At 40.7% G+C, this 26,473-nt stretch overlaps 2 protein-coding genes across 4 annotated transcripts in view; one reads left to right on the top strand and one right to left on the bottom strand.

Annotated features, from left to right (window-relative positions):
* SH3D19 (SH3 domain containing 19) overlaps positions 1-26,473 on the bottom strand; it is a 202,374-nt gene that overhangs the window by 151,618 nt on the left and 24,283 nt on the right. The window lies entirely within an intron of this gene.
* Positions 2,844-18,014, top strand: PRSS48 (serine protease 48). The gene is made up of 5 exons (XM_017871139.1): positions 2,844-2,970; positions 5,784-5,946; positions 8,109-8,374; positions 9,097-9,266; positions 17,597-18,014. Exons 1-5 carry the CDS (start codon positions 2,919-2,921, stop codon positions 17,984-17,986), a joined length of 1,041 nt encoding a protein of 346 aa, XP_017726628.1. The 5' UTR covers positions 2,844-2,918; the 3' UTR covers positions 17,987-18,014.

The following is a 26,473-nucleotide window of genomic DNA, read 5'->3' as shown; positions in this document are numbered from 1 at the left end:
AAAAAAAAAAAAAAAAAAAAAATTGGATATACAAAACAAGAACCATTAAAAATGTATACAGAAATTATCACAAATGTAATAGTAGTAGGAGATTTTCATCCCAATCAAGCAGACACAAAGGAAAACAAGTGAATCTGAAAAACATACATTTGGTAAAAATTCATGGTGTGGCAGGGTTTGTTTAAAAAAGCAAATGAAGAGATTTTTTTCCATGTGTTCACTTCTAAAATCTTTTAAAAGGTATTTAAAGAGGTAAACATCTTTATGCTACTTTACTAAGATATAGCAAACCTGGCATCTGCCCTGCCACAATAGCACCTGCTGCTAAGCTGGCCATATTTCTGCATCTCCATCTTCTCACCTTCCCACATAAGGGTACTTACCCCAAGGACAGTTAATCCATGGCCATGAACCTATAGCCTAGTTAGAAAAGATAATCTGTACCAAATAAGACATCTTGGGAGTCTGAACTGAAAACAGGGAACAACTTGAGCAGTTTATAGTAGGACAGAAAGAAATGACACGGAATGTGGCGTATTAATATGGTTGAGCCATATTAATAGCAGAGAACCAGAGAGAAGATCCTGCTATGAGCTCTTAAGCTATCAAGAATCCAGAGCTCCTTTCAGCTCTGGTCTTCAGGGTTGTCCTATGGCAGCTCCAGGTGTCCTTGTTATCCTGTTCTTATTGTTCCATAGACATCTACATAAGTTTGCTAGGGCTGCTGTAACAAAGTACCACAGACTAGATGAACTTAACCAACATGGATAAACCCCGTCTCTACTAAAAATACAAAATTAGCCGGGCATGGTGGTACATGCCTGTAATCCCAGCTACTCGGGAAGGCTGAGGCAGGAGAATCGCTTGAACCTGGGAGGTGGAGGTTGCAGTGAGTCGAGATCACGCCATTGTGCACCACCCTGGGCAACAAGAGCGAAACTCCATCTCAAAAAAAAAGAAAAATATGACATTTCCTCTTCGAAGGACATCACTCATATCAGATTAGAACCCAACCTAATGACCTCTTTTTAATATAATTACCTCTTTAAAGACCTTATCTCCAAATATTGTCATACTCTGAGGTATGGGAGTACAGTTAGGACTTCAAGATACATTTTTGAGGAGACATAATTCAGTTCAAAACAATAGCTTTAAAATAATCTCCTCTTGATTTAAGCTAGCTTAAGTGAGCCTCAGTGGCCTGTAACTGAATAGTTCTTACCAAAATAGCTACATTTTCTGGTCTTCCATTATTATTTGAGACAGGTTCTTTCTGTCACCCAAGCTGGAGCACAGTGGTACAATCATAGCTCATGTAGCCTTGAACTACCGAGTTCAAGTGATCCTCCTGCCTCAGCCTCCCGAGTAGCTGGGGACTTCAGGTGCACGTCACCACACAGGCTAATTTTTAAATTTTTAAACCACATAAATTTTTAAATTTCTGTAGATATAGGTATTGCCCAGGCTGGTCTCAAACTCCTGGCCTCAAGGGAACCTCCCAGCTCAGCCTTTCAAAGTGCTAGGATAACAGGCGTGAGCTACCACACCCAACCACCTCTATTACTGTTATTAATTTTTTTTTTTTTTGAGATGGAGTCTTGCTCTGTCACCACGCTGGAGTGCAGTGGTGCCATCTTGGCTCACTGCAACCTCCGCCTCCCAGGTTCAAGCAATTCTCCTGCCTCAGCCTTCCAAGCAGCTAGGACTACAGGCGTGTACCACCACGCCCAGCTAATTTTTGTATTTTTAGTAGAGACGGGATTTCACCAGGCCAGGATGGTCTCAAACTCCTGACCTCAGGTGATCCAACCGCCTCGGCCTCCCAAAGTGCTGGGATTACAGGTACGAGCCACCGCGCCCGGCTTATCACTTTTAAACTATTTAATGTTTCTTTCAAGCATCCCAATATTTTAAGTTGCAAGACAGCAGTAACGTTTTAATAGTTCATTGAATTCTACCTCTACAGACTTAGCACCCTATAAACAATTGGCACAGAAAGCAAAAGGCACAATGAAGATTTCTGAGGCAGATGTTGTGGTGTACCACCCAGACCACCCTTTATAACTGAAGCATTCATTGCCCTAGCAGCTAATAGTGTTGGCTGCTGACAGTTCACAGATAAGTCCTATCCCAAGAACTGCCAACAGAGCCACCTCACCCAAGGTAATGCTCCCTCCTAGGAGGGGGCCTGCATCCAATTATGCAGACTTCTAAGAGCCCATCCTTCTTAGCTCAGTACAGAAATTCTCTGAGGGCCACCTCAGCTTCAGAGAAACTTGTGAGATAGGCTGAGGCCTCTGTTGCAAATGCATCACAGTTCAACTCTCCCTCTAACCAATCCTACTACCCACCCAAGAGGTGCTGATCCTGAGACCACTCTAAAATAAATTTCCTGCACACAAATCTCTGTCTTAGAGTCTTATTTCCCAGGAAACCTGACTTGCAGTGCCGCTAACACTATAACAGAAATGAAAACAAACAAAAAAATTCAGAAAAATTCACCAGATACTGGGTTCATTTCCTCTTTTCCATTTCTTGCTTTTAGAGAATCATGTCCACCTTCTATCTCCTTGCTAGAGACGGGGTCCTGTTCCTTCCAGCGCCCTCAAGCAGCCACTCCTCAACACCACAGGCAGAAACCCCAGACAGCAGGGGGACAGCAGGGGGGGCCGCAGACCCCAGTTCCTCCGGGACAGCAGGGGGCGCCGCAGACCCCACTTCCTCCCCTGGGTCCTGTAGCTGCACTTCTGAAGTCTGGTCCCTTCAGGGTCTGGTATAGGGTGAAGACCAAAGGAGAGAAGGAGGTGAAGCAGAGGAATCTATTTAGGAGGAGAAACTAGTTCTGGCGGCTCCCCACTGGCCTCTTCCTGGGAGCCTGAGTCCAGGAAGCAGGAAGCGCTGGCTCTGAGGGCAGAGACATGGGCCCTGCTGGCTGTGCCTTCATGCTGCTCCTTCTGCTGGGGATCTCAGGTGAGTACCAGGGTGGGGTTGGGAAGGAAGAGGCAGAGGATTTTTACTCAAGAAGGCATCATATACAACAATGTGACACTTCACCCATGGGATGTTACTTATGAGAGTATGGCCTGAGAAGGTCCTGAGAGGCTACTATATACCCAGCACCATTCCAATGCTCCTTATTGGAAATAGCAGTACACACACACACACACGCACACACACACACACACGATCCCTATCTTCGTGGGACTAATCAATGCACATATTAAACGTATAAATTATAAGGCATGTTAGAAGGTAATAAGTACTATGAAAGGAAAGGGGCATCTGAAGTACAGGGGCAGGAGTGTTGCAATCTGTAGAAGGGTAAAGAAGGCCTCACTAAGAAGTCATTTGAGCAGAACCGAAGGAGATAAGTAAATTAGCTAAGAGGATCCAGGAAAAGAGCATCTCAAGCAGAGGGAACTGGAAGAGCAAACACAGTTCAATGATTTCAGGTATACGCTTGAGCAAACACAGTTCAATGATTTCAGGTATACGCTTGTTCATTTATTTTTCTGGTCCACAGGGATTTAAAAGAAGGGTATACTGGCCAGGCACAGTGGCTCATGCCTGTAATCCCAGCCCTTTGGGAGGCCAAGGTGGGCAGATCACCTGAGATCAGGAGTTCAAGACCAGCCTGGGCAATGTGTCGAAACCCCATCTCTACAAAAAATATAAAAATTAGCGGGGCATGGTGGCGGGCACCTGTAGTCCCAGCTACTCAAGAGGCTGAGGCAGGAGAAGTGCTTGAGCCTGGCAAGTGGAGGCTGCAGTAAGCCAAGATAGCGCCACTGCACTCCAGCCTGGCCGACAGAGTAAGACCCTGTCCCCCCAAAAAACAAAAAACAAAAAGGGTATGTTGAAAGAGCAAAAAACTTAACAGGTAGCAAAGAAGAAAGATACACGAATACTGCAAAATGCCAATTCAGTTAAACCAAATAGCACAAAAGTAAACAGCTTGCAAACCTCAACCGCATCTGAGGGCATCTTTGTATTTATAAACTACAACACTTCATATTCCTGATGGTGACTTTGAATCAAGTAAAAGTTAAATTTGAATCTTCATAGAGCATATACATATTTTTTTAAGAGACAGAATCTCATTCTGTCACCCAGGCTGAGTGCAGTGGCACAATCATAGCCCACTGCAACCTCAAACTCCTGGGTTCAAGCAATCCTCTCACCTCAGCCTCCCTAATGGCTGGGACTACAGGCTTGCGACCACACCTGTTGTGTTTGTGGCCCAAAAGAGCTGAAGACAAAAAAAAAAACCCTGACTGGTATTTAGGAAGTGATTTGCAAAATATAAGAAAAGTCTCTAATATAGCACCTGTCTCCAACCTTCCTTTTTCTACTTCTATGCCCTGTCTCTGGTCATTCCTAGTTTGAGAGTCCGATGTGACCTAGGGTTTCCTTCTGCCCTGCCTATCTCACCACCATTTTTTCCTTTTTTTTTTTTTTTCAGACAGGGTCTTGCTCTCTCGCCCAGACTGGAGTGCAGTGGCATGATTCCAACTCACTGCATCCTCCACCTCCCGGGCACAAGCGATCCTCCTGCCTCAGCCTCCCAAGAAGCTGGGACTACAGGCATACACCATCACACCAGGCTAATTCTTTATATTTTTTGTAGAGACGGTGTTTGGCCATGTTGCCCAGGCTGGTTTTGAACTCATGGACTTCAGCAATCCACCCACCTCAGTCTCCCAAAGTGCTGGGATTATAGGTGTGAGCCACGGCGCCCAGTCAATCTTACCACTTTCATTTGTCTGTTGGTTCATTTATGTAGTCATGCAAATATTCACTGAGAACCTGTTGTGTACTAGATACCAGCTAGAGCTCACACTTGTATGCAGTGTGCTGTTGTCAGTATCCACTTCTCATCGATGAGGGAACCGCCACAGATAAAGCTGTGGTCCAAGTGTAGGCTGACCTGCCAAGGCCAGCGCCCTGTAGCAGCATCCTGGCCACCTACAACACAGCTTGAGTATACAGGTCACCAGCACACTGGAGAAAGCAGAGAGAGGGAAATATGGAAATCTTTTTTTTTTTCAATTTTTTTTAGAGACCTGGTTTCACTATGTTGCCCAGGCTGGTCATAAACTCCTGGCCTCAAGCACTTCTCCCACCTCATCCTCCCAAAGCACCAGGATTACAGGCATGAGTCACTATCCCTGGTTTAAAAAACAATAATAAATTTTTATTTTTTAAATTAAAAAAAATTTTTTTTTTTATTATACTTTAAGTTCTAGGGTGCATGTGCATAACGTGCAGGTTTGTTACATATGTATACTTGTGCCATGTTGGTGTGCTGCACCCATCAACTCATCAGCAAAAAACAATAATAAATTTTAAGTTAAATTGTGTTTCATGTATGCTGCTAAAGGCAGCTAAATATGTTTGTGAAGGTTCCCACTAATAGGTAGAAGCCATTTGAAAATTTTGGCCTTTAACACCAATCTGGAAAATTTAAATATAAAGGAAGGTTCTCTGTTCAGTGAATCTAGATATTAGATATGTTATTATGTATTAATGATACCCTATTTCTTCCTTAGGGTCTTGCTCATGCTCTTTTCCCAAAAAGAAAGAGCTGCAATCAGGTGAGTGGTCTCCATTTTGAGCCCAAGACTGCTGGGTGTGGAACCAGAATAGGAGAATAGGATAGAGTATGGTGTCTAGGGAGGGTTCAGGTCCTAGGAATAGATGGGAATTTGGGAATGATGATAAGGTGGAGGCCAGAGAAAAAGGATTCCTAGGTTTCCACATTTCCCTTTCTTCTCTTTCTCTAGTGTGCGGGCGACCTGTATACTCAAGCCGCATTGTAGGTGGCCAGGATGCTGCTGCAGGGCGCTGGCCTTGGCAGGTCAGCCTACACTTGGACCACAACTTTATCTGTGGAGGTTCCCTCGTCAGTGAGAGGTGGATACTGACAGCAGCACACTGCATACAACCGTGAGTTCTAGCTGGCAGCTAGCACACAGACAGGTTGTCAGTGAATATTTGTAACACTTCATGGATGAACCAACTGACAAATGGAAGTGGTAAGATAGGTAGGGCGGAAGGAAACCCAAGTCATGTCAGACTATCAAACCCGGAACATCTAGAGATGGGTCATAGAAGTAGAAAAAGGAAAGTTGGAGACAGGCACTATGTTAAAGACTTTTCTTATTTTTTGCCAAATCACCTTCTAAATACCACTCAGGAGATTTCTGTCCTAAGTTTTTTGGGGTCATAAACACAATCTGAGCTCTAAGAGCCACTGCTGTGAGATAAGCAACTTGTCATGTGGTGAGTGTCCCTATGGAGAGGCCCATGTGGAACCCACATCTCTAGTCAACAGTGAGAAGACCCAAAGCCTACCAACATAAGTGACTTTGGACCCAGATCACCCCAATAAGATGACTGCAGCTCACCTTGATTGCAGCCACATGAGAGACCTTGAGTCAATGGTACTCAACTAAGTCACACCTGATTCCTGACCCATAAAAACTATGAGATAAATATTTGTTGTTTTAAGCCACTAAACTTTATGATAACTTGTTATGCAACAATTGATAACTAATACATACAGAAATTAAAATTCCAGGACTCTTCAATAACAACACTGAAAGTTCAAATAAAATAAGCCAGGTGTGGTGGCTTGTACCTGTAATCCCAGTTACTCATGAGGTTGAGGTGGAAGGATCACTTGAGCCCTGGAGTTCAAGGCTGCAGTGAGCTATGATTGTGCCACACATTCCAGCCTGGGTGACAGAGTGAGACCCTGTCTCTAAAAAAAAAAAAATTAAGTTTTAAAAAAATTCAAAGAAAATAGAGTAATAACTTCAAAATGCTAAAAGAAAATTATTTCCAACTTAGAATTCTACCCATATGCAAACTATCAATCAAATGTGGGATAGAAGTAAAACATTTTCAAATATACAAAGCAGCAAAAATGTTACCTCTCATACACATTTTCTCAAGAAGTCATAGGAGAATCTGTTCCACCAAAATAAAGGGGGAAAACAGGAAAAACAGCAAAACACAGAATCCAGACAAAAGGGGAATGAAACAGAGAAGAGAATCCCTAAGAAAGTCATAAAGGATAAAGAAAGTGCCAAGATGATGGCTGTGTAGCAGCCCGGTTTAGAACAAGAGGGCAGAGGGCTCCAAAAAAGATAGTATTGATAGAATGCCTGACAAGTTTGAACAAAATGAGAGGAGATTTACACTTCCGGTAGAGAGTCTGGGGAATGAGACTGGTGATGGGTATAAAGATAAAAACAAAAAACCAAAGTGAGCCCACTTACCAACTCCAGGAGAAGCAAAAGGTTTTACAAGAAATGTAATCACCCAATAGGACCCAGTAGTGAATAATGTTTACATAGTCACAAGAACAAACACATTAATGAGCTAACAAAAAGTTATGATAACACTGGCTAGGAGGATGGGTGGAATGGAAGTGGGAGGTGGGGGGTAGAAAGCGATATGTAAGAAAGTTCAATCCTCACCTTCCACACTAGGAACTCAGGATTCTAAAACTGAAAAAGAAAAATCAAGAAACAGGTATACATAGGGTTTCTTGAAAACACTTGAAAATTACTAAGAGCTAAAAGAGGTGAAAGTCATTGCCCCTAAATAGTTTGAACTGAGGGTGGTGGGGCAGATAACTTGTTATTCATTATTTATTTATTTATTTTGTACATCTTCTCAAACTACATACAAATAAATACACTATTTAACTGTGTATATATATTAACTGTGGTTACATTTTGCTTTAAAATTTTATTCAGAAATGAAAGTCTAGTGCTCAGAACAGGAATCAGTATAGACAATAAACACCAATGTCTATTAAGCATACAGGTGATAGTTGAAACCATGGAGAATGGGAGAGGTAAATGAGAGAACCGGAGAGAAAATACAGGACAAAACTCAAGCCACAAACCTCTAGGAAGAGACCACAGAAAGAGTGGTCAGGGAAGGAGACAAATCAACCCTAGTTGAGGTTGGAAGTACCATGGTTAATTCTCAGTTGGCTACCCTCCTTTCTTGACTAGATACTTAGTGCTACATATAGGCAGCTTGTTCTGACCCAGCTGCAGGCCATAAGCAGGCCTCCTTTCTTTTCTCCGCAGGACCTGGACTACTTTTTCATATACCGTGTGGCTGGGATCGATTAAAGTAGGTGACTCAAGTAAAGGTGTGAAGTACTACGTGTCCAAAATCGTCATCCATCCCAAGCACCAAGATACAACAGCAGACGTTGCCTTATTGAAACTGTCCTCTCAAGTCACCTTCACTTCTGCCATCCTGCCTATTTGCTTGCCCAATATCACAAAGCAGTTGGCAATTCCAGCCTTTTGTTGGGTGACCGGATGGGGAAAAGTTAAGGAAAGTTCAGGTGAGAATGGGCAGAGAGAAGGGTTGTTTTATATGTCACCCTCTTGTACTCCGGAACATTCCTATTCTAGGCATATCCTTACCATGGCAAATATTTTTCAACAAAACCAGATCAATCTAGTGGTATTATCTATACGTTTTTAAATAAAATATCTTTTTTGACATTTATATTTTATGTTATTTACTCTTACATCTTGCAGAGTCTAGCTATAGCTGGAAGAGCAGATACTAAGAATTTAAACACATAACTACCTCTCTCAAACAGAGGTTAACAAGCCTTATTTAAAGTTTGGAGACAGTCTAGTGTTTTTTAACTGTTTTTAAAGTTTTGTGTCAACTCTTTCCCAGGTTGGAGTAGAGACAAGACAGGAACTGATCTAAGCAACAAAAAAAAAAAAAAACAACCGTGGGTGGGGGGGAAGAAGCTTTTAGAATCCTTTAGAATACTCATCATACCTTTACTCAATCAGAATTTGTCAGCAGTACTTGTTATGTAGAACAATGACTCAATTTAAAATAACCTCAAAGCAGCAGAAATAATTTAGAATTACTGAGTTTTAGATTTAAGTGTACCAAAAGATCCAACCATAAGCAAATATGATTGGAAAGGGATTGTAAACTGCTTTTGGATTCCTATTCAGAGACTTCCGCACATCATGACTGAGTGCTGCCCCTGCACTTTTCCAGGTTGCTTTAATCTTTTGTTCCTGTCTTCCTCCACAGATAGTGATTACCATTCTACCCTTCAGGAAGCAGAAGTACCCATTATTGACCGCCAGGCTTGTGAACAACTCTACAACCCCATCGGTATCTTCATGCCAGCACTGGAGCCAGTCATCAAGGAGGACAAGATTTGTGCTGGTGATACTCAAAACATGAAGGATAGCTGCAAGGTCAGGGTTTGCTCTTGAGAATTTTTTCTTTTAAACATGAGATCTTAATTTGGATCCAGGTTTTCCTATCTGTAAATAACAGTGGATTGGGAGTCAGGAGATGAGGGTTCTAAGAATAACTCTTATGTCACCCTGGACAAATCACTTAACTTGCATCTGTGAAATCAATTTCTTCAACTATAAAACTATTGATCTAGACCAGTGTTAATCACTGGTCAGTGGACTTTTTTTTTTTTTTTTTTAATTAGAGACAGAGCCTTGCTCGTCACCCAGGCTGGAGTGCAGTGGCATGATCATAGCTGACTACAGCCTCCAGCTCCTGGGTTCAATCAGTCATCCTCCCGCCTCAGCCTCCTGAGGAGCTGGGACTACAAGCTCACACCTCACCAGGCCCACATACTTTTTTCATTTTTTTGTAGAGATGAGGTTTCACTATGTTGCCCAGGCTGATCCTAAATTCCTGGCCTCAAGCAATCCTTCCTCCTTGGATTGCTGGACTTTTATAGACTGGTATATTTTCATAAGTATATTATGAGGTTGAAGCAGAATTGCCAACTTTTAAATTTTTTCAAGTAAGAACATTTCATTCTATACCTAAAATATGTCATTCTATTGTCTCCTGGTCATAACTGATGAAAAATCAGCCATTATTTGCATCTTCATTTCATTGAGTGTAATGTGTTGTTTTGCTCTTGGCTGCTTTCAGTATTTTTTTCTTTACCTTTGATTGTCAGCAGTTTGAACATGATGTACTAAGTGTGGTTTTCTTTGCATTTATCCTATTTGGGGTTCACTGAGTTTTTGGTTTTTTAAATCTATTCTTTAACATCTTTCACCAACACTTGGAAATTTTTCAGTAATGATTTCTTTAAAAACTATTCTGCCTCATTTCTCTCTCCTCCCCTTCTAGATGAAACCATAAACTTGTTAAGTTATACCTTTTGGTATTTTCACACAGGTCCATTTTATTTTTATGTTTTTCTCTCTGTTCTTCACATTGGATACTTTTAAACTGATCTATATTGAAAATCACTGCCTCTTTCTGCTGTCGCTTACATTTTACTTTAAGTCCGTCTAGTGACATTTTTATTTCAGATTTTTTTAGTTGTAGAATAACCATTTGGTTTTATTCTCTCCTTCTCTCATCCACACATACTTTCTAGATCTCTGCCAAGATTTTCTATCTGTATATTATAAATATTTTCCTTTACATGTGTTGATCACAGTTATAATAGTTACTTTAAATCCTTCCTGCTAATTCCAAAATCAATCTGAGTTATCTCAGGGATATTCTCCAACAATTGCTTTTTCTCATGAGTAGCATTTTCCAATTTATCTTGGAAAACATTTTCCTGTTGTTTTGTTTGTTTATTTTAATATCTAATCATTTTGGAATATATCCTGGACAATGTCAGTAGCATGGTGTAGGGGGTACAGATTGTTATGCTTCTCTAAAGAATGTTGATTTCCTGTTTCAACGGGAAGTCAACTTGGCTGACCTCAAAATCCAAACTGGATCTCTCCTGTGATAGGCATCAGCAGTTATTTTAGCCTTAGCTGAGCTGCTTGGAGTCTAACCTACACATGTGTGTAGTTCAGGGTTTATTCAGAAATTTGAGCAGAGTTTATATGCAGAACTCGGAACTCTCTCTCTGTGGCTCTCTCCTTTCTGGTATATTTCCCTTCACTTTCCAAATGCTAAGGTAACTTTAAACTCTATCCTCTGATTCCTCAAGTCAGTAAGACTGTGGGTTTCTTTCCAAGTTCCAGTCACTATGCATGATAATAACTGGGACATGCTTTAAGGGAAAAATCATTTTTTTAAAAAAAGAGTGTCATCCTTTTCTTCCAAGGATTGACTCTAGTTTCTGCCTATCAGCCACTCTCCACTGACTTCAGAGAGTAGCCTTTTATATGCTGTCCACAATTTATAACTGTTATCCGAAGCAAAGTTTGTCAGAGACAAGTCACTCCCATAAGAAATTTTAAAAACAGAAAGAGTCTTAAGAAGGGCAGAATATACTTTCTTCTTAAGTGCCCATGGAACATTCTCCAGAATAAACCATATGCTAAGCTGTAAAACAAGCCTCAATAAAGTTGGAAGGATTAAAATTATACAAAGTATATTTTCTAATCACAATGGAATGAAATTAGAAATAAATAAGAGAGAAATATGGAAATTCACAAGTATGTGGAAGGTAACACACTGCTAAATAACCAATGGGTCAAAGAAAAAAAGAATCATACAAAAAAATTAGGAAATATTTTGAGATGAATAAAAATAAAGAAACGACATACCAAATCTTATGGATACAGCTAAAGCAGTGCTTAGAGATATATTTATAAATGTAAATGCCTACATTAAACAATAAATCTCAAATCAGTAACCTAATCTTCCATATAAGACACTGGAAAAGAAGTTCAAGATCAGCCTGGGCAACATAGTGAGACCTTGTCTCTACTAAAAATTAAAAATTAAAAAAATTAGCTGGGTTTGGTGGCACAAGCCTGTAGTCCCAGCTACTTAGGAGGCTGGGGCAGGAGGATCCCTTGATACCAAAAGTTCACATACGTAGTGAGCTATGATCACACCACTGCACTCCAGCCTGGACAACAGAGCAAGACTCTGTGGCTCTGTCTCTTAAAAAAATAAATATGTAAATAAAATTTTAAAAGGCTGGGTGTGATGGCTCATACAGCACTTTGGGAGGATAAGGTGGGAGATTTTTTTTCAGCCCAGGAGTTCGAGACCAGCCTGGGCAATATAGTGAGACCCTGTCTCCACAAAAAAAAAAAAAAAAATCAGCCAGGCATGGTGGTACACTTGTAGTCCCAGCTACTTGGGAGGATCATTAGAGCCCAGGAATTCAAGGCTGCAGTGAGCTATATTTGCACCACTGTGCTCCAGGCTGGGTGACACAGTGAGACCCTGTCTTAAAGGGGTGGCGGAGGTGGGGGAACAAAAAAACTAAACCTAAAGAAAATATAAAGAAGGAAATAAGGGATATAGTGGAAATTACTGAGATAGAGAACAGAAACACAATAGAGAAAATAAACAAAAGCAAAAGGTGGTTTTTAAAAAGATCAATAAAACTGAAAAAAACTTTAGCTAAACTGAGCAAGAAAAAAAAAGACTCAAATTACTAAAGAATAAAACTGGGACATTACTACTAACTTTACAGAAATAAAAATAATTTGTAAGACACTACTATGAATAACAGTATGCCAAAAAATTAGATAACTAAGATGATATGGACAAATTCCTAGAAACACATAAACTACCATAATTTACCTAAGAAGAAATAGATGGTCTGAACAAACCTAATAAAAATTAAAGAGACTGCATTTGTGATTAAAAACAACAACAACAACAAAAAACTACCAACAAATAAAAGACCAGGTCCAGGTAGATAAATTCTACCAAACATTTAAAGAATTAATACCAATTCTGGCCACATGCAGTGGCTCATACCTGTAATCCCAGCACTTTAGGAGGTGAAGGCGGGCAAGTCACTTCAGGCCAGGAGTTCGAGACGAGCCTAGCAAACATGGAATAACTCCGTCTCTACAAAAAATACAAAAACTAGCCGGGCATGCTGGCACGTGCTTGTATTCCCAGCTACTCAGGAGACTGAGGCATGAGAACTGCTTGAATCTGGAAGGCAGAGGTTGCGGTGAGCCGAGATCGCGCCACTGCACTCCAGCCTGGGTGACAGAGTGAGATTCTGTCTCAAAAAAAAAAAAAAAACAAATAAATAAATAAATAATAATAACAACAATTAATACCAATTCTACACAAGTTCTTTTGAAAAATAAAGAAGGAACTGGGCACAGTGGCTCACACCTGTAATCCCAGCACTTTGGGAGGCCGAGGTGGGCAGATCACCTGAGGTCAGAAGTTTGAGACCAGCCTGGCCTACATGGTAAAACCTCATCTCTATTAAAAATACAAAAATTAGCCAGGTATGGTGGCACATGCCTGTAATGCCAGCTACTCAGGAAGCTAAGGCAGGAGAATCACTTGAACCTGGGAGGCAGATGTTGCAGTAAGCCAAGATCATGCCACTGCACTCCAGCCTGGGTGACAGAGCAAGACTCTGTCTCCACAAAAATAAAAATAAAAAAAAGGAACACTTCCCAACTCATTCTGTGATCAGTATTACTGAGACCAAAACCTGACAAAGGCATCACAAGGAAGCTATAGACCAGTATCTCTTATGAATAGAGGTGCAAAAATCCTCAACGAACCAAATCCAACAACATATAAAAAGGATTATATATACCCGAATGCCAATTTCTTGTTTCAACAGGAAGTCAAGTTGGCTGACCTCAAAATCCAACTGGGGGTAATTACAAATGGGTATGTGGATTCTTTTTAGGATGTGGTGACTCAAGCCTTGTATTCCAGCACTTTGAGAGGCCAAGATGGGAGGATCACTTGAGGTCAGGAGTTCAAGACTAGCCTGAGCAACATAGTGAGACCTCGTTTCTACCAAAGATTTTAAAAATTAGCCAGGCGTAGTGGCATACACCTGCAGTCCCAGCTACTTGGTAGGCTGTGGTGGGATGATCACTTGAGACTGGGAAGTCGAGGCCACAGTAAGCAGTGTTTGTGCTACCACATTCTAGCCTGGGAGACAAAGTAAGACCCTATCTCTCTCTTTTTTTATTTTTCAAAAAAATTAAAATAAAAAGGATATACCATAAACAACTGGGATTTATCCCAGGAAACTTAGGTTGGTTTAAAATCCAGAAATCGGCCAGGCGCGGTGGCTCAAGCCTGTAATCCCAGCACTTTAGGAGGCCGAGACGGGCGGATCACGAGGTCAGGAGATCGAGACCATCCTGGCTAACACAGTGAAACCCCGTCTCTACTAAAAAAATACCAAAAAAAAACTAGCCGGGCGAGGTGGCGGGCGCCTGTGGTCCCAGCTACCTGGGAGGCTGAGGCAGGAGAATGGCGTAAACCTGGGAGGCGGGGCTTGCAGTGAGCTGAGATCTGGCCACTGCACTCCAGCCTGGGCGACAGGGCGAGACTCCGTCTCAACAACAACAACAACAACAACAACAACAACAAAAATCCAGAAATCAATTAATGTTAATATACCATGTTCTTAGAATAAAGAGCAAAACCATATGATCATGTCAAATAAATATGGAAAAAACATTTGATAAAAATCCAACAACCCTTCACGTTAAAAAACAAAACAAACAAACAAACACTCAACAATGATATGAGTGCAGTTTTTCTACTCGATCAAGTGCAACTACAAAAAAGCCCACAGCTAAAATACTTCATGGTAAAAAACTAAATGCTTTTGCCATAAAGTCAGGAAAGAGACAAGGATGTCTACTCTTGCCATTTCTATTCAACATTGTACTGGAAGTTCTAGCCAGAATTAAGCAAGAGACAAAAAAAAAAAAAGACATCCAGATTGCAAAGAAAGAGTAAAACTATCTCTATTCAAAGATGACATGATTTTATAAATAGAAAATCTAAAGGAATGCCACCTCCCAAAAATTAGAACTAATAAACACATTCATCAAAACTGAAGGATATAGGGACAATATACAAAAAGCAACTGTAGGCTGGGTGTGGTGGCTCACGCCTGTAATCCCAGCACTTTGGGAGGCCAAGGCAGGTGGATTGCTTGAGTTCAGGAGTTTGAGACCAGCCTGACCAACATGGTGAAACCCGGACTCTACTAAAAATACAAAAACTTGCTGGGCATGGTGGCAGGGTGCCTGTAATCCCAGCTATTCATGAGACTGAGGCAGGAGAAACACTTGAACCCGGGAGGTGGAGGTTGCAGTGAGCTGAGATCTCGCCACTGCACTCCAGCCTGGGTGGGGCAACAAAGCGAGACTGTGTCTCAAAAAAAAAAAAAAAAAAAGCAACTGTATTTCTATGTAGTTGCAATGAATAATCTAAGGAAACATATAAGAAAACATTATTCCATTTATAATAGTTTTAAAAAGAGTAAAAGCGAAATAAAGTTAATATTGTTTAAATTGCAGTATTCTCCAAATGGATATACAGATTCAATGTAATCCCTATGAAAACCCAGCTGTTTTCTTTGCAGAAACTGGCAAGCTGATCCTAAAATGCATATGGAAATTCAAGGGGCGTGAAACAATCTTGAAAAACAAGAAACAAGTTGAAGGACTCACATTTTTCATATTTCAAAACTAACAGTAATCAAGACAGTGTGGTATGGTACTAGCATAAAGAGAGACATATATAGATCAATGAAATAGGATTGAGTGTATAGAAATAAACCCTTATACTTATGATCAATTAATTTTAAACATTGGTATGGAATCAATTCAATGAACACATAACAGTCATTTCAACAAGTGATGCTGGGACAAGTAGATAACCACATGCAAAAGAATGAACTTGGACCCTGACCTCACCATATACCAAATTAACTCAAAATGGATCTAAGACCTAAATATAAGAGCTAAACTATAGCACCTTTAGGAAAAAACATAGGTAGGTCTTTGTGACCTTGATTAGGCTACATTTTCTTAGATATGTTATCAAAAGCATAAGCAACAACAAAAAAAGATTAGAGTTCTTCAAAATTCAAAACTTTTATGCTTCAATGGACACCATCAACAAAGTAAAAAGGTAGCCTATGAAATGGAAGAAAATATTTGCAAATCATATACGTAAGGGATCTGTATCTAGAAAAAAGAACACTTATAACTTGATCATAAAAGAACACAATTTTTAAAAGAGCAAAGAATTTGAATAGATATTTTTCTAAAGATACACAAATGTCCAAATGGTATAAAGATATGCAAATGTAGAGAAATTGGAGCCTTCAAACACTGTTGGTGGTAATATAAAATGGTGCAGCCTCTTTGAAAAACTGTTTGGCAGTTCCTCAAAGGTTAAATATAGAATTACCATATGACCCAGAAATTCCACTCCTAGGTATACGACCAAGAAAGATAAAAATATGTCCATACAAAAACTTGCACATGAGCTGGGCACAGTGGCTTCCACCTGTAATCTCAGCTACTCAGAAGTCTGTGGCAGGAGGATCACTTCAGTCCAGGAGTTCAAGACCAGCCTGGGCAAAACAGGGGGACCCTGTCTCTAAATAAACGAACAAAGAAAAAACTGGTACAAAAGTGTTCACAGCAGCATGATTATTATTTTAGAAACAGGGTCTTGCTCTGTCACCCAGGCTGGAATGCAGTGGCAGGATCATAGTTCATTGTAAACTTGGCTTAAGCAATATTTCTGCCTCAGCTTCCTGAGTGGTTGGGATGACAGGCATATGCCACCACAGCAGTTATTTATTTATTTATTTATTTGTTTGTTTGTTTGTTTTGTAGAGACAGGATTCCACTAGGTTGCCCGGTTTGGTCTCAAATGCCTGGCCTGATCCTCCTGCCTTGGCCTCCCAAGACACTAGGATTACAGACATGAACCATCATGCTGGGCCATAGAAGCATTATTTATAATATAATAGCCCAAATAACGGAAGCAATCACAATGTCCATCAGGTGATAAATGCAGAAACACCAAGTGGTACATCCATACAATGGAATATTATTCAGCCATAAAAAGGAGTGGAATACTAATACAACATGAATAAACCTTGAAAAGAATGTGCTAACCAAAACAAGCCAGACACAAAAGGCCACATATTACATGATTCCATTTATATGAAACGTCTAAAATAGGCAAATCCATAGAGACAGAGAGTGGACTACTGGTTGGCCTAGCTGGGAGGGCTGGGAAGAAATGGGGGTAATTATGAATGGGTATGAGGTTTCTTTTAGGGTGATAAAAATGTTCTAAAATGGGTTGTGGTGATGGTTGTACAACACTGTAAATATACTAAAAACCACTGAATTGTGTAGTATGTGAATTATATGACAGTAAAGCTGTTACAAAAAAGAAAGAGAACAAGACTGCAAGACTACTACCAACTTCTATCACTATCATTTTAGGTAAGAATTGATTACTTAGCACTAAAAAAGAGCAGTAAGAACAGGAAATTAAGGCAGTTCATTCATCTGAATAAATTTATCTTTAGTGAAAAAATCATCCCATTAGTTTTATTTCTCTTTTTATCACAGATAAACATTTTGAAATTACTCATCTATTTCACTAAGGTCCCTGACAATTTCAATTCTATGATTCTAAAACTCCTGTGATCTCTCCCTAAAGCAGTGATTAGTCTAGCTCCCTGCAGTTCCACAGCTCCATGAGTCTCATGGCCCAGTTTTAAAGAATTCTCCACCCCTTATTACTAGTCTCTTCTTCATGCCTCTTTTCACTATGCTCATTACCTTTATTTCTTCCTTAGGGTGATTCTGGAGGGCCTCTGTCGTGTCACATTGATGGTGTATGGATCCAGATAGGAGTAGTAAGCTGGGGATTAGAATGTGGTAAATCTCTTCCGGGAGTCTACACCAATGTAATCTACTACCAAAAATGGATTAATGCCACTATTTCAAGAGCCAACAATCTAGACTTCTCTGGTTTCTTCTTCCCTATTGTACTACTCTCTCTGGCTCTCCTGCGACCCTCCTGTGCCTTTGGACCTAACATGATACACAGAGTAGGCACTGTAGCTGAAGCTGTTGCTTACATACAGGGCTGGGAAGAGAATACATGGAGATTTAGTCCCATGGGCAGAGAACTCACAGGAGAGCCACTGGTAACCCTGGATGACTTTATTCACAATTTGAAATGATTTTGTTTGTAAGGTTCTTGATTTTGTAAGTTTTGGGGTTGGAATGTGAAGAGTTAAGAAATAAAGCTGCCACTTTGTACATTCTTTGTCCCTGACTAATGAGTCTTCCAAGGCAGGAAGGATGTCCTTTATGAATAAGTATTTGTAGACACAAATTAAATAGTACTACAGAGGCAGGCAAGTATCTGTGATGACACAGGAAAATATAATAAGGGTCTACCTCGTGCCCATGGGTTGCATCATGGGATTCTAGTCTATTATTTCTCACCTCCTCTACTATCTTTAACTTCCCTTCTAACCCCTGCTTTACCCCTCAACTGTAACAAGAGGGCTAATAAAAAATTCATATAAAGCCAACTCTGGGTACACTGCCTAGGGATTAGCTAGCCCTGCTCCATAAGGAGCAGTAAAAAAAGAAGAAAAAAAGAGAGATGCAAACATGGGTCAGGCATGTTGGCTCACACCTGTAATCCCAACACTTGGGAGGCCAAGGATCATCACTTGAGGCCAGGAGATGGAGACCAGCCTGGGCAACACAGCCCCTGTCTCTATAAAAAAAATAAGAAATTAGCCAAGAATGGTGGCTTGTGCCTGTGGTCTCAGGTACTTGGGAAGCTGAGGTGGAAGAATAGCTTGAGACCAGAAGTTCGAGAATGCAGTGAGCTATGATCACATCACTGTACTCCAGTCTGGGTGACAGAGAAAGACCCTGTCTTTGAAAAAAAAAAAGGAAAAGAAAAGAAGGAAGGAAATGCATATATGTAGTTCAGCTCTGTATTTTTCTGAAGTCTTTACTTTTTAAAATATCAGTGTGACCTACTACCAACAATGGATTAATGCTATGATCTTAACAGCTAATCTGGACCTATCTAAGTGTTTTAACTTCACATCTATTAAAAAAAACACTTTAAATATTTAGAACAGGCCGGGCGCGGTGGCTCAAGCCTGTAATCCCAGCACTTTGGGAGGCCGAGGGGGCGGATCACGAGGTCAGGAGATTGAGACCATCCTGGTTAACACGGTGAAACCCCATCTCTACTAAAAAATACAAAAAAACTAGCTGGGCGAGGTGGCGGGCGCCTGTAGTCCCAGCTACTCCAGAGGCTGAGGCAGGAAAATGGCCTAAAAAAACCCGGGAGGCGGAGCTTGCAGTGAGCTGAGATCCGGCCACTGCACTCCAGCCTGGGCAACAGAGCGACACTCTGTCTCAAAAAAAAAAAAAATATTTAGAACAAAGGAAATTATAGAAAAGAGCATTATATCCCATGCTTCCTTTGTTAAACAATCACATGACCTATCCTATTCCCTTCTATACCTAGGCTGCCAGAAACTCAGAGCTAACTTTTGAACTCAATTACAATCATTATCTTCACCATAGATTTTTCTGGTATAATTCCATTCATACTTCTTTAAGTCATCCTTTATTTCTCATTTAAATGAACTTAAGTTTTATTGCATCTGTGTCTTTTACACGATATGGCTCCTTTTATAAAAAAAATTTGAAAGTTTTTGAAAGTAAGTACACTTTGGCTTACTTTAAGCTTTAAGCTACAGGTGGCTCACACCAGTAATCCCAGAACCTTGGGAGGCCAAGGAGGGTGGATCACTTGAGGTCAGGAGTTTGAGACCAGCCTGACCAACATGGTGAAACCCTGTCTCTACTAAAAATACAAAAATTAGCCAGGTGTGGTGGCAGGTGCCTGAAATCCCAGCTACTTGGGAGGCTGAGGCAGGAGAATCACTTGAACTCAGGAGTTGGAGGTTGCAGTGAGCCAAGATCCTATCACTGTATTCCAGCCTCGGCAAGAGAGCGAGACTCTGTCTCAAAATAAAATAGAATAAAATAAAATGAAATAAAATAAAGTACATTTAATGGACATACATTTAATAGACAGTAAGGGTAGATTTGGGAACTTAAAATTCTTGCTAACGGTTAACCCCACCTGGGTTAGTAGCATCTGGATTGCCTTTACAGGCTCCTAACTAGCATTTCCACATCCTTTCTCATGCCTTCCATTTACACCCAACTCCATTTATTCTCCTCCACAGCATTCAGATTAGTGTTTTAAAATAAAATAATTTTTATACCTCTCCCCTTTTCCCCTGCTTACAGCACTTCAAAGGCATCCTCCTGTTGCTCACAGAATAAGGACCAAATCCCTTACTGTGGCCTACAAAGCCCAGCCAATCTGACCCCAGCCTGTCTCCTCAGCCTCATTTGGCTCACTTTCCAGCCTATTCTCTATGCTTAAACTTCTTCAAACATTTTAAGCACCCTTTCAGCGCCAGACTTTTGCATCTGCTATTGCCTCTCTCCGCTGCCCTTGTCTAGTTAATTCTTACTGTGCCTTCAGATCTCAGTTTATCCTTCACTTCCTCAAGGAAGCCATCCCTGTCTCTCCTAACCAGGACAGGTCCTCCTAATTCTCATAGCACTATGGAGCCCTCCTTTATAGAACCCAACAAAGCCATAATTGAACATTCATTATTTGTTGTCTAATTAACATATGCCTACCTTATCAAATTGTAAGTCCACAAAAAAAGAATTTTTGTTTTTATCCACCACTGTATCCTAGTCTCAATAAATATTTGTTGAAAAAATGAATGAGTAATAAACATCAATTCAGCTTATTTGTCTCCCTAACTATACTGTGAGAACCTGGATATTGTTTATGGAGGTAGCCCAGAACCTCAATGTTTCGCACAAAGTAGGTTTCAAATATTAGTTAAATACAAGGATGAAGGATGAAAAGAATGTTCCAATGCAATTCTCTTCTTCAGGCCTCTCTGGCCGTAAGGAACAAAGGATGGAAAAAATTATACAAAGTAGGTAAATTGAAAGGTTTCTCAGCAGCAAGAACTCAAGCTAAACAGGATCTGGAATGATGCAGAGGGCAAAGCAAAATGGCAGCTGAGAGGAAAGAACAAGAGACAAAGAAAGGAGGGGTAAAGACAGACTGCAAAGAGAAAAGAGACTATCATCAAGAACCAGAGAGGAACAAAGAGAAAGCACACAAGTATGTGGGCCAGGATGACACAGCAAGGGGACATAAAGATCAAGAAAGCCAAAATATTACTTCCTATCATTCCTCTCACTGTTGAGTTTGAAATTGGAAGCAACTGTTCCACAGCATAGGATCTGGCAACATTTTTCTCATCAACAATGAATAGAAACTTGGAGGGACCAGGCCATGCAAGCGGAAAGAAAGGAGTATCAAGAGAATAGGACATAAGATCTCACTATCTTGATCACTACTGGGTGGATGCACCAAGGGTACGCACCTAACATAACAGTTGCCCAGGGGGTGGTGGGGCAGTTAGCCCAGCCATCTTAGATGCACTCAGTATTGGACAACACAACAGACCCTCCTCTGGAGAAGTCCAAGTGTGAGCCATATAGTATGTCTACGTGCACTCAACAGTATTAAGTGCCCTCCATGTACCAGGTACCATTCTAGGCATGGAGGACACTACAGTAAATATAACACGTCAAGCCAGGCTTTAAGTAGTTTACATTGCAGTGGAAGACAGACAATAACCAAATGCAAAATAATTTCATATTATAATGTCATGTACAAGAAAGGCTGATAATAAAATAGAAGAAGCAGATAACAGTATCAGGATGGGAAATTCCACCTTAGACAGGGTGGTCAGGGAAGGTTCTCTGAGGAGGTGACATTTGATAGAGGCCTAAACAAAGGAGGGAAGCAAGGACTAAACGCAGGAGGGAAGGTGCAGCCGAGTGCACAGCGAGTACAAAGGTTCTGAGGTTAGGTGGGTGTGAGGAAGAACAGGCTGGTCAGCGTGGCTGGGGCACTGTGAGCAAAGGTGGAAAGGTGTATGAACTGAGACCAGAAAGAAAGGGAGCAGCGGCCAGGTCCTGCAGAAGCTACGAGGCCTCAGTAAGGACTCTGAATTTCATTCTCAGTGACATGAGAAGCCACTGGTGAAGTGAGAGCAAGGGAATGATGAAAGAACAGAAGAGAATCCCACACCACTGCTCATGGGAATATGCAGAGGCCAGGAGGGGGCCAGGATGGCAAAGAGGACAGTCAGATGGTAGCAGAGTCAGAACAAAAAGCTGAGAGAAAGAATCAGACACCAAGGCACTGAAGTAGAGCTGAGTAAACAAGGACTGCTATAACCTGAACATCAGTGAGTTTCCACACGAGGCTATGTGCTATCTTATCATCTTCCCCTATTCTTTATCTGCACTGTCCTTAGAGTAAGGCCCCATTTACCAACTGACTTGAGAAAGGTACAGCCCAAGTTTCCTAGCACTGACTTCGGAGTTCGTCACCAAGACAGCTAACTCACTTCCTGTTTGTTTTCTTCTTCTTATCCAGACAAGTGTTCTCATTTCTTCATCCCATTTCCACCTCAAGGCTTTATTTCCTCTGTCCTCTACACCTGGAATACCTTTCTTTTGATACCTCAACCCACTTATTTCTGCCCATTGATTAGAAAAAGGAGGCAGTGAATATCTAAAAAACACATTAAAAGAACCCTAGAAAATGGTTTTTAGGCTGGGTGCGGTGGTTCACACCTGTAATCCCAGCACTTTGGGAGGCCGAGGCGGGCGGATCACGAAGTCAGGAGATCGAGACCATCCTGGTTAACATGGTGAAATTCCATCTCTATTAAAAAAAACACAAAAAATTAGCCGGGCATGTTGGCGGGCGCCTGTAGTCCCAGCTACTCAGGAGGCTGAGGCAGGAGAATGGCGTGAACCCAGGAGGCGGAGCTTGCAGTGAGCCAAGATCACGCCACTGCATTCCAGCCTGGGCGACAGAGTGAGACCCTGTCTCAAAAAAATAAAATAAAAATAAACATTTGCATTCACAAAATAAAATTATCAAGTACTTACTGGTAACTAATTTAATCAGTAACACCACAAACAAGGAAGAAATAAAAGGGACATCTTTACTTTTATGGGGTTCAATATAGCATTTCTGCCTTAAAAATGAATATAAATTTGCAGAATATTTTATTCCATGGAATATCTGATTTTAATATGCTTCAATTTTCATTTCACACATCTTGAGGAATTTTAATTAAGGTGAGATATTAACAAATAAAGGTTGCTAAAAATCCTATGAGCACTTTTTTTCCTAAACGTGGGGAAAATTTGTAAATTCAGTTATTTCTTGATCTTTTCACAATACACTACTTCAAGTATGACCCATTTTTTTCCTATATTTCACTAAACTGTAATGTTACCCCCAAAATGTGAGGACATAACGGAAAAAGGATTCAGAATAGTAAAATGTCGAAGCTATATTTTGATAATATTTCGACAGTGAATGTTATATCTTTTCAGATGTTTGACTTCATCCTCTCTGCCCAACTGTGTATAGTTTATCCACACACTAGAAATCAGCTCCCTGAGAACTTTTTAAAATATATTGTTTCAGGAAATGGAGGAAGGGGAGGAGTCATTCAAAATAATCAGAGATCAGATTACTTTATTCTCTGCTATTAATAATTGAGAAGAAACATTGACTGTCTGAAGAGTAAAAAAGATAGAAGTCTTTAATGGAAATTCTATTTGCCTTCCAGGATAATTATCCTCTACCAACCTAAATCCTCTCCACTGTCTACTACTAGGTAAGCCTTCACTTTCCATCTCCATGTAGCTGAATAAAGTAATTGGAATCTAGTCCTGTGGCATTTTGTGTACCATTCTTATGACACTTAGTCCACACAGCCTTGTACCATAATTATCTCTGAACACCAAGGAGTGAAAAGACTAGGATAGGATGAGGGGCCTGTGGCTCCAGAATGCTAATTCTACTCTGCTTTTAGTGAAAATTAGTGAGAGGAAGACAAATCTAGAGACAGTTGGGTAGTAGAAGCAAGATAACATATTGATTGGATTTGGATGTAATTTAATGAATTGGATGTAGATGGTAGAAGGAAAAAATAAAGACAAAGAGAAATCAAGAATGACCATAGGTTACTAGCCTGAGAATGTTGTACCATTAAATAAAATGAGGAAGGCTAGAGGAAGAATAGATTTGCCAAGCTAAGAAATCAAATGGTGGGCTAAACAATGGCCCCTCTAAGGATGTCCATGTCCTAATCCCCAGAATCTGTGAATATGTTACTACATGTAGTAAAGGGGATTTTGCACATATGATTAAGTATCCCGAGATGGGGACATTATCTATATTATCTGGTGGGACCAATGTAATCAATCGCATGGCTTCTTATAAGAGTAAGATAGGAGGATCAGGGTCAGGGATACTAATGAGAGTATGCAGAAGACAGAAGGATGGAAGCAGAAAGAAGAGAGGAATGAAGATGCTACACTGTTGGCTTTGAAGATAGAGCAAGGGGCCATGAGCCAGGGAATACAGGTGGCCTTTAGGAGCTAGAAAAGGCAAAAACAGGATTCTCTCCTAAAGTCTACTGATGGAATGCAGCCCTTCCAGTACCTTGATTTTAGCTCAGTGAAACTGCTTTCAGACTTTAGACCTCCAGAATTACAGGATAATAAATTCTTTTTCTTTTTTTTGAGACAGAGTCTCACTCTGTCACCAGGCTGGAGTGCAGCTCAGCACACTGCAACCTCCGCCTCCCAGGTTCAAGCAATTCTCCTCCCTCAGCCTCCCGAGTAGCTGAGACTACAGGTGCCCGCCACCATGCCCAGCTAATTTTTGTAATTTTAGTAGAGAGGGGTTTCACCATGTTGGCTAGGATGGTCTCAATCTCCTGATCTCATGATCCGCCCGCCTCGGCCTTCCAAAGTGCTGGGATTACAGGCGTGAGCCACCGCGCCCGGCCAAATTCATCTTGTTTTAAGCCACTAAATTTGTAGCTAATTTGTTATAACTGCAATAGGAAACTAAATGCAGACATTTTAGAGTTGAGAGGCCTATTAGATATCCAAGTAGAGATGCTGAACAGGCAGTCTAGAGTTCAGAAGAGAGGGCAGGACTACAGAAATAAAAGCCTAAGACTCTGTTTGAATCATGGACCCTCTTCTCCATATCACCTTAACACTGCATCCAGGAAAGCCCTCATGCACATTTACAATATTTTTTCATATAATTTCAAGATGTTCAAGAATACCCTATATTCATAGAACTCCCAGAACATTATATATAATGACAAAGCAGCCTATTCTAACCCTAATAAGATTGTTGCCTCCCTGCGGAGGAGGAAATCGAATATCGTTTCACCTAAAAAAAACTTAAAAACCCCTTTTCCACTTCTACTTATTAAAACAAAAAACAAAATGTCACAGAAATACCTTACATAAAAGTTCAAATCCCCACATAACCGTAGTGTTCCTCACCATCACCCTCTAACCTTTCTCCTTATACTTAAGGATTTGGTCATGGTCAATATGCCACTGATTCCTTTTAAATGTTTAAAATCTTGCTTTTAAAATTAAGCTTGCTTTTAAAATTAGTTTATGGTAACAGAAAGCTGCGGTTGCAACAACTGCAAAGTTTCAGAGTTCAGAGATTTGAAAATTGTATTAAAAATTCCATATTACTAGGCTAGATAAAAATAAAAAATAGCAGTTGGTTGATCAAAGAAATCTGTGTCAACAAATTTTAAAAAATGAAAACATTGTGGCCATAAAAAATTAAAATCATGGCTGGGCGTGGTGGCTCACGCCGATAATCCCAGCACTTTGGTAGGCCGAGGCGGGCGGATCACCTGAGGTCAAGAGTTCGAGACCAGCCTGACCAACATGGAGAAACCCCCGTCTCCACTAAAAATACAAAATTAGCCGGGGTGGTGGTGCATGCCTGTAATCCCAGCTACTGGGAAGGCTGAGACAGGAGAATTGCTTAAACCTGGGAGGCAGAGGTTACGGTGAACCGAGATTGCACCACTGCACTCCAGCCTGGGCAACAAGAACGAAACTCCATCTCACAAAAAAAAAAAAAAAAAAAAAAAAAAATTAAAATCACTGTAGCATCATTCAAAGCAAGTATTGGGATTTAGGACAAATGTATTCCCTTATGAGTTTCAATGAAGTTATTTTATTTCTGAAACAGAGGCCTTAATAGAAAGGACCTCAAGGAGAACAGTAGCATAAAGAAATAAAAAACGCACGTGTCTCACATTCTTTATCCAGAAGCTGCTAAGTGTCAGGTACAAGGAAAAATAAATGTTAACGCCATTTAAGAGTCTAAATAAAAACTAGTTCAAAATAGGCCTATTTTAAACTTCTAAAAACAGGTTGCAGAGAAAGAAATAAAACTAATGGTTGGTCTGGGCGTTGTGGCCATGCCTGTAAATCCAAGCACGTTTGGAGGCCGAGGCAGGCAGATCAACCTGGACGTCAGGAGTTGGAGACCAGCCCTGACTAACATGAGAAACCTCCGTGTCTACTAAAAATACAAAATTAGACGGGCGTGGTGGCGCATGCCTGTAATTCCCAGCTACTTGGAGGCCTGAGGTCAGGAGAATCACTTGGAACCCAGGAGGCGGAGGTTGTGGTGAGCCGACATCATGCTATTGCACTCC

Source organism: Rhinopithecus bieti, unplaced genomic scaffold (assembly GCF_001698545.2).
Source record: "Rhinopithecus bieti isolate Rb0 unplaced genomic scaffold, ASM169854v2 scaffold_3878, whole genome shotgun sequence".
In the NCBI taxonomy this organism is placed as follows: Eukaryota; Metazoa; Chordata; class Mammalia; order Primates; family Cercopithecidae; genus Rhinopithecus; species Rhinopithecus bieti.
Note: the sequence above shows the minus strand (reverse complement) of the source record. Positions and strands in the feature narration are given on the sequence as shown.

Bases quoted from the DNA above. Each gene is read 5' to 3' on its own strand.
- PRSS48 (XM_017871139.1), top strand. From the start codon at position 2,919: ATGGGCCCTGCTGGCTGTGCCTTCATGCTGCTCCTTCTGCTGGGGATC. The intron at 2,971-5,783 runs GTGAGTACCAGG...CTCTTTCTCTAG, and splicing joins CCTTCTGCTGGGGATCTCAG to TGTGCGGGCGACCTGTATAC. The intron at 5,947-8,108 runs GTGAGTTCTAGC...TTTTCTCCGCAG, and splicing joins GCAGCACACTGCATACAACC to GACCTGGACTACTTTTTCAT.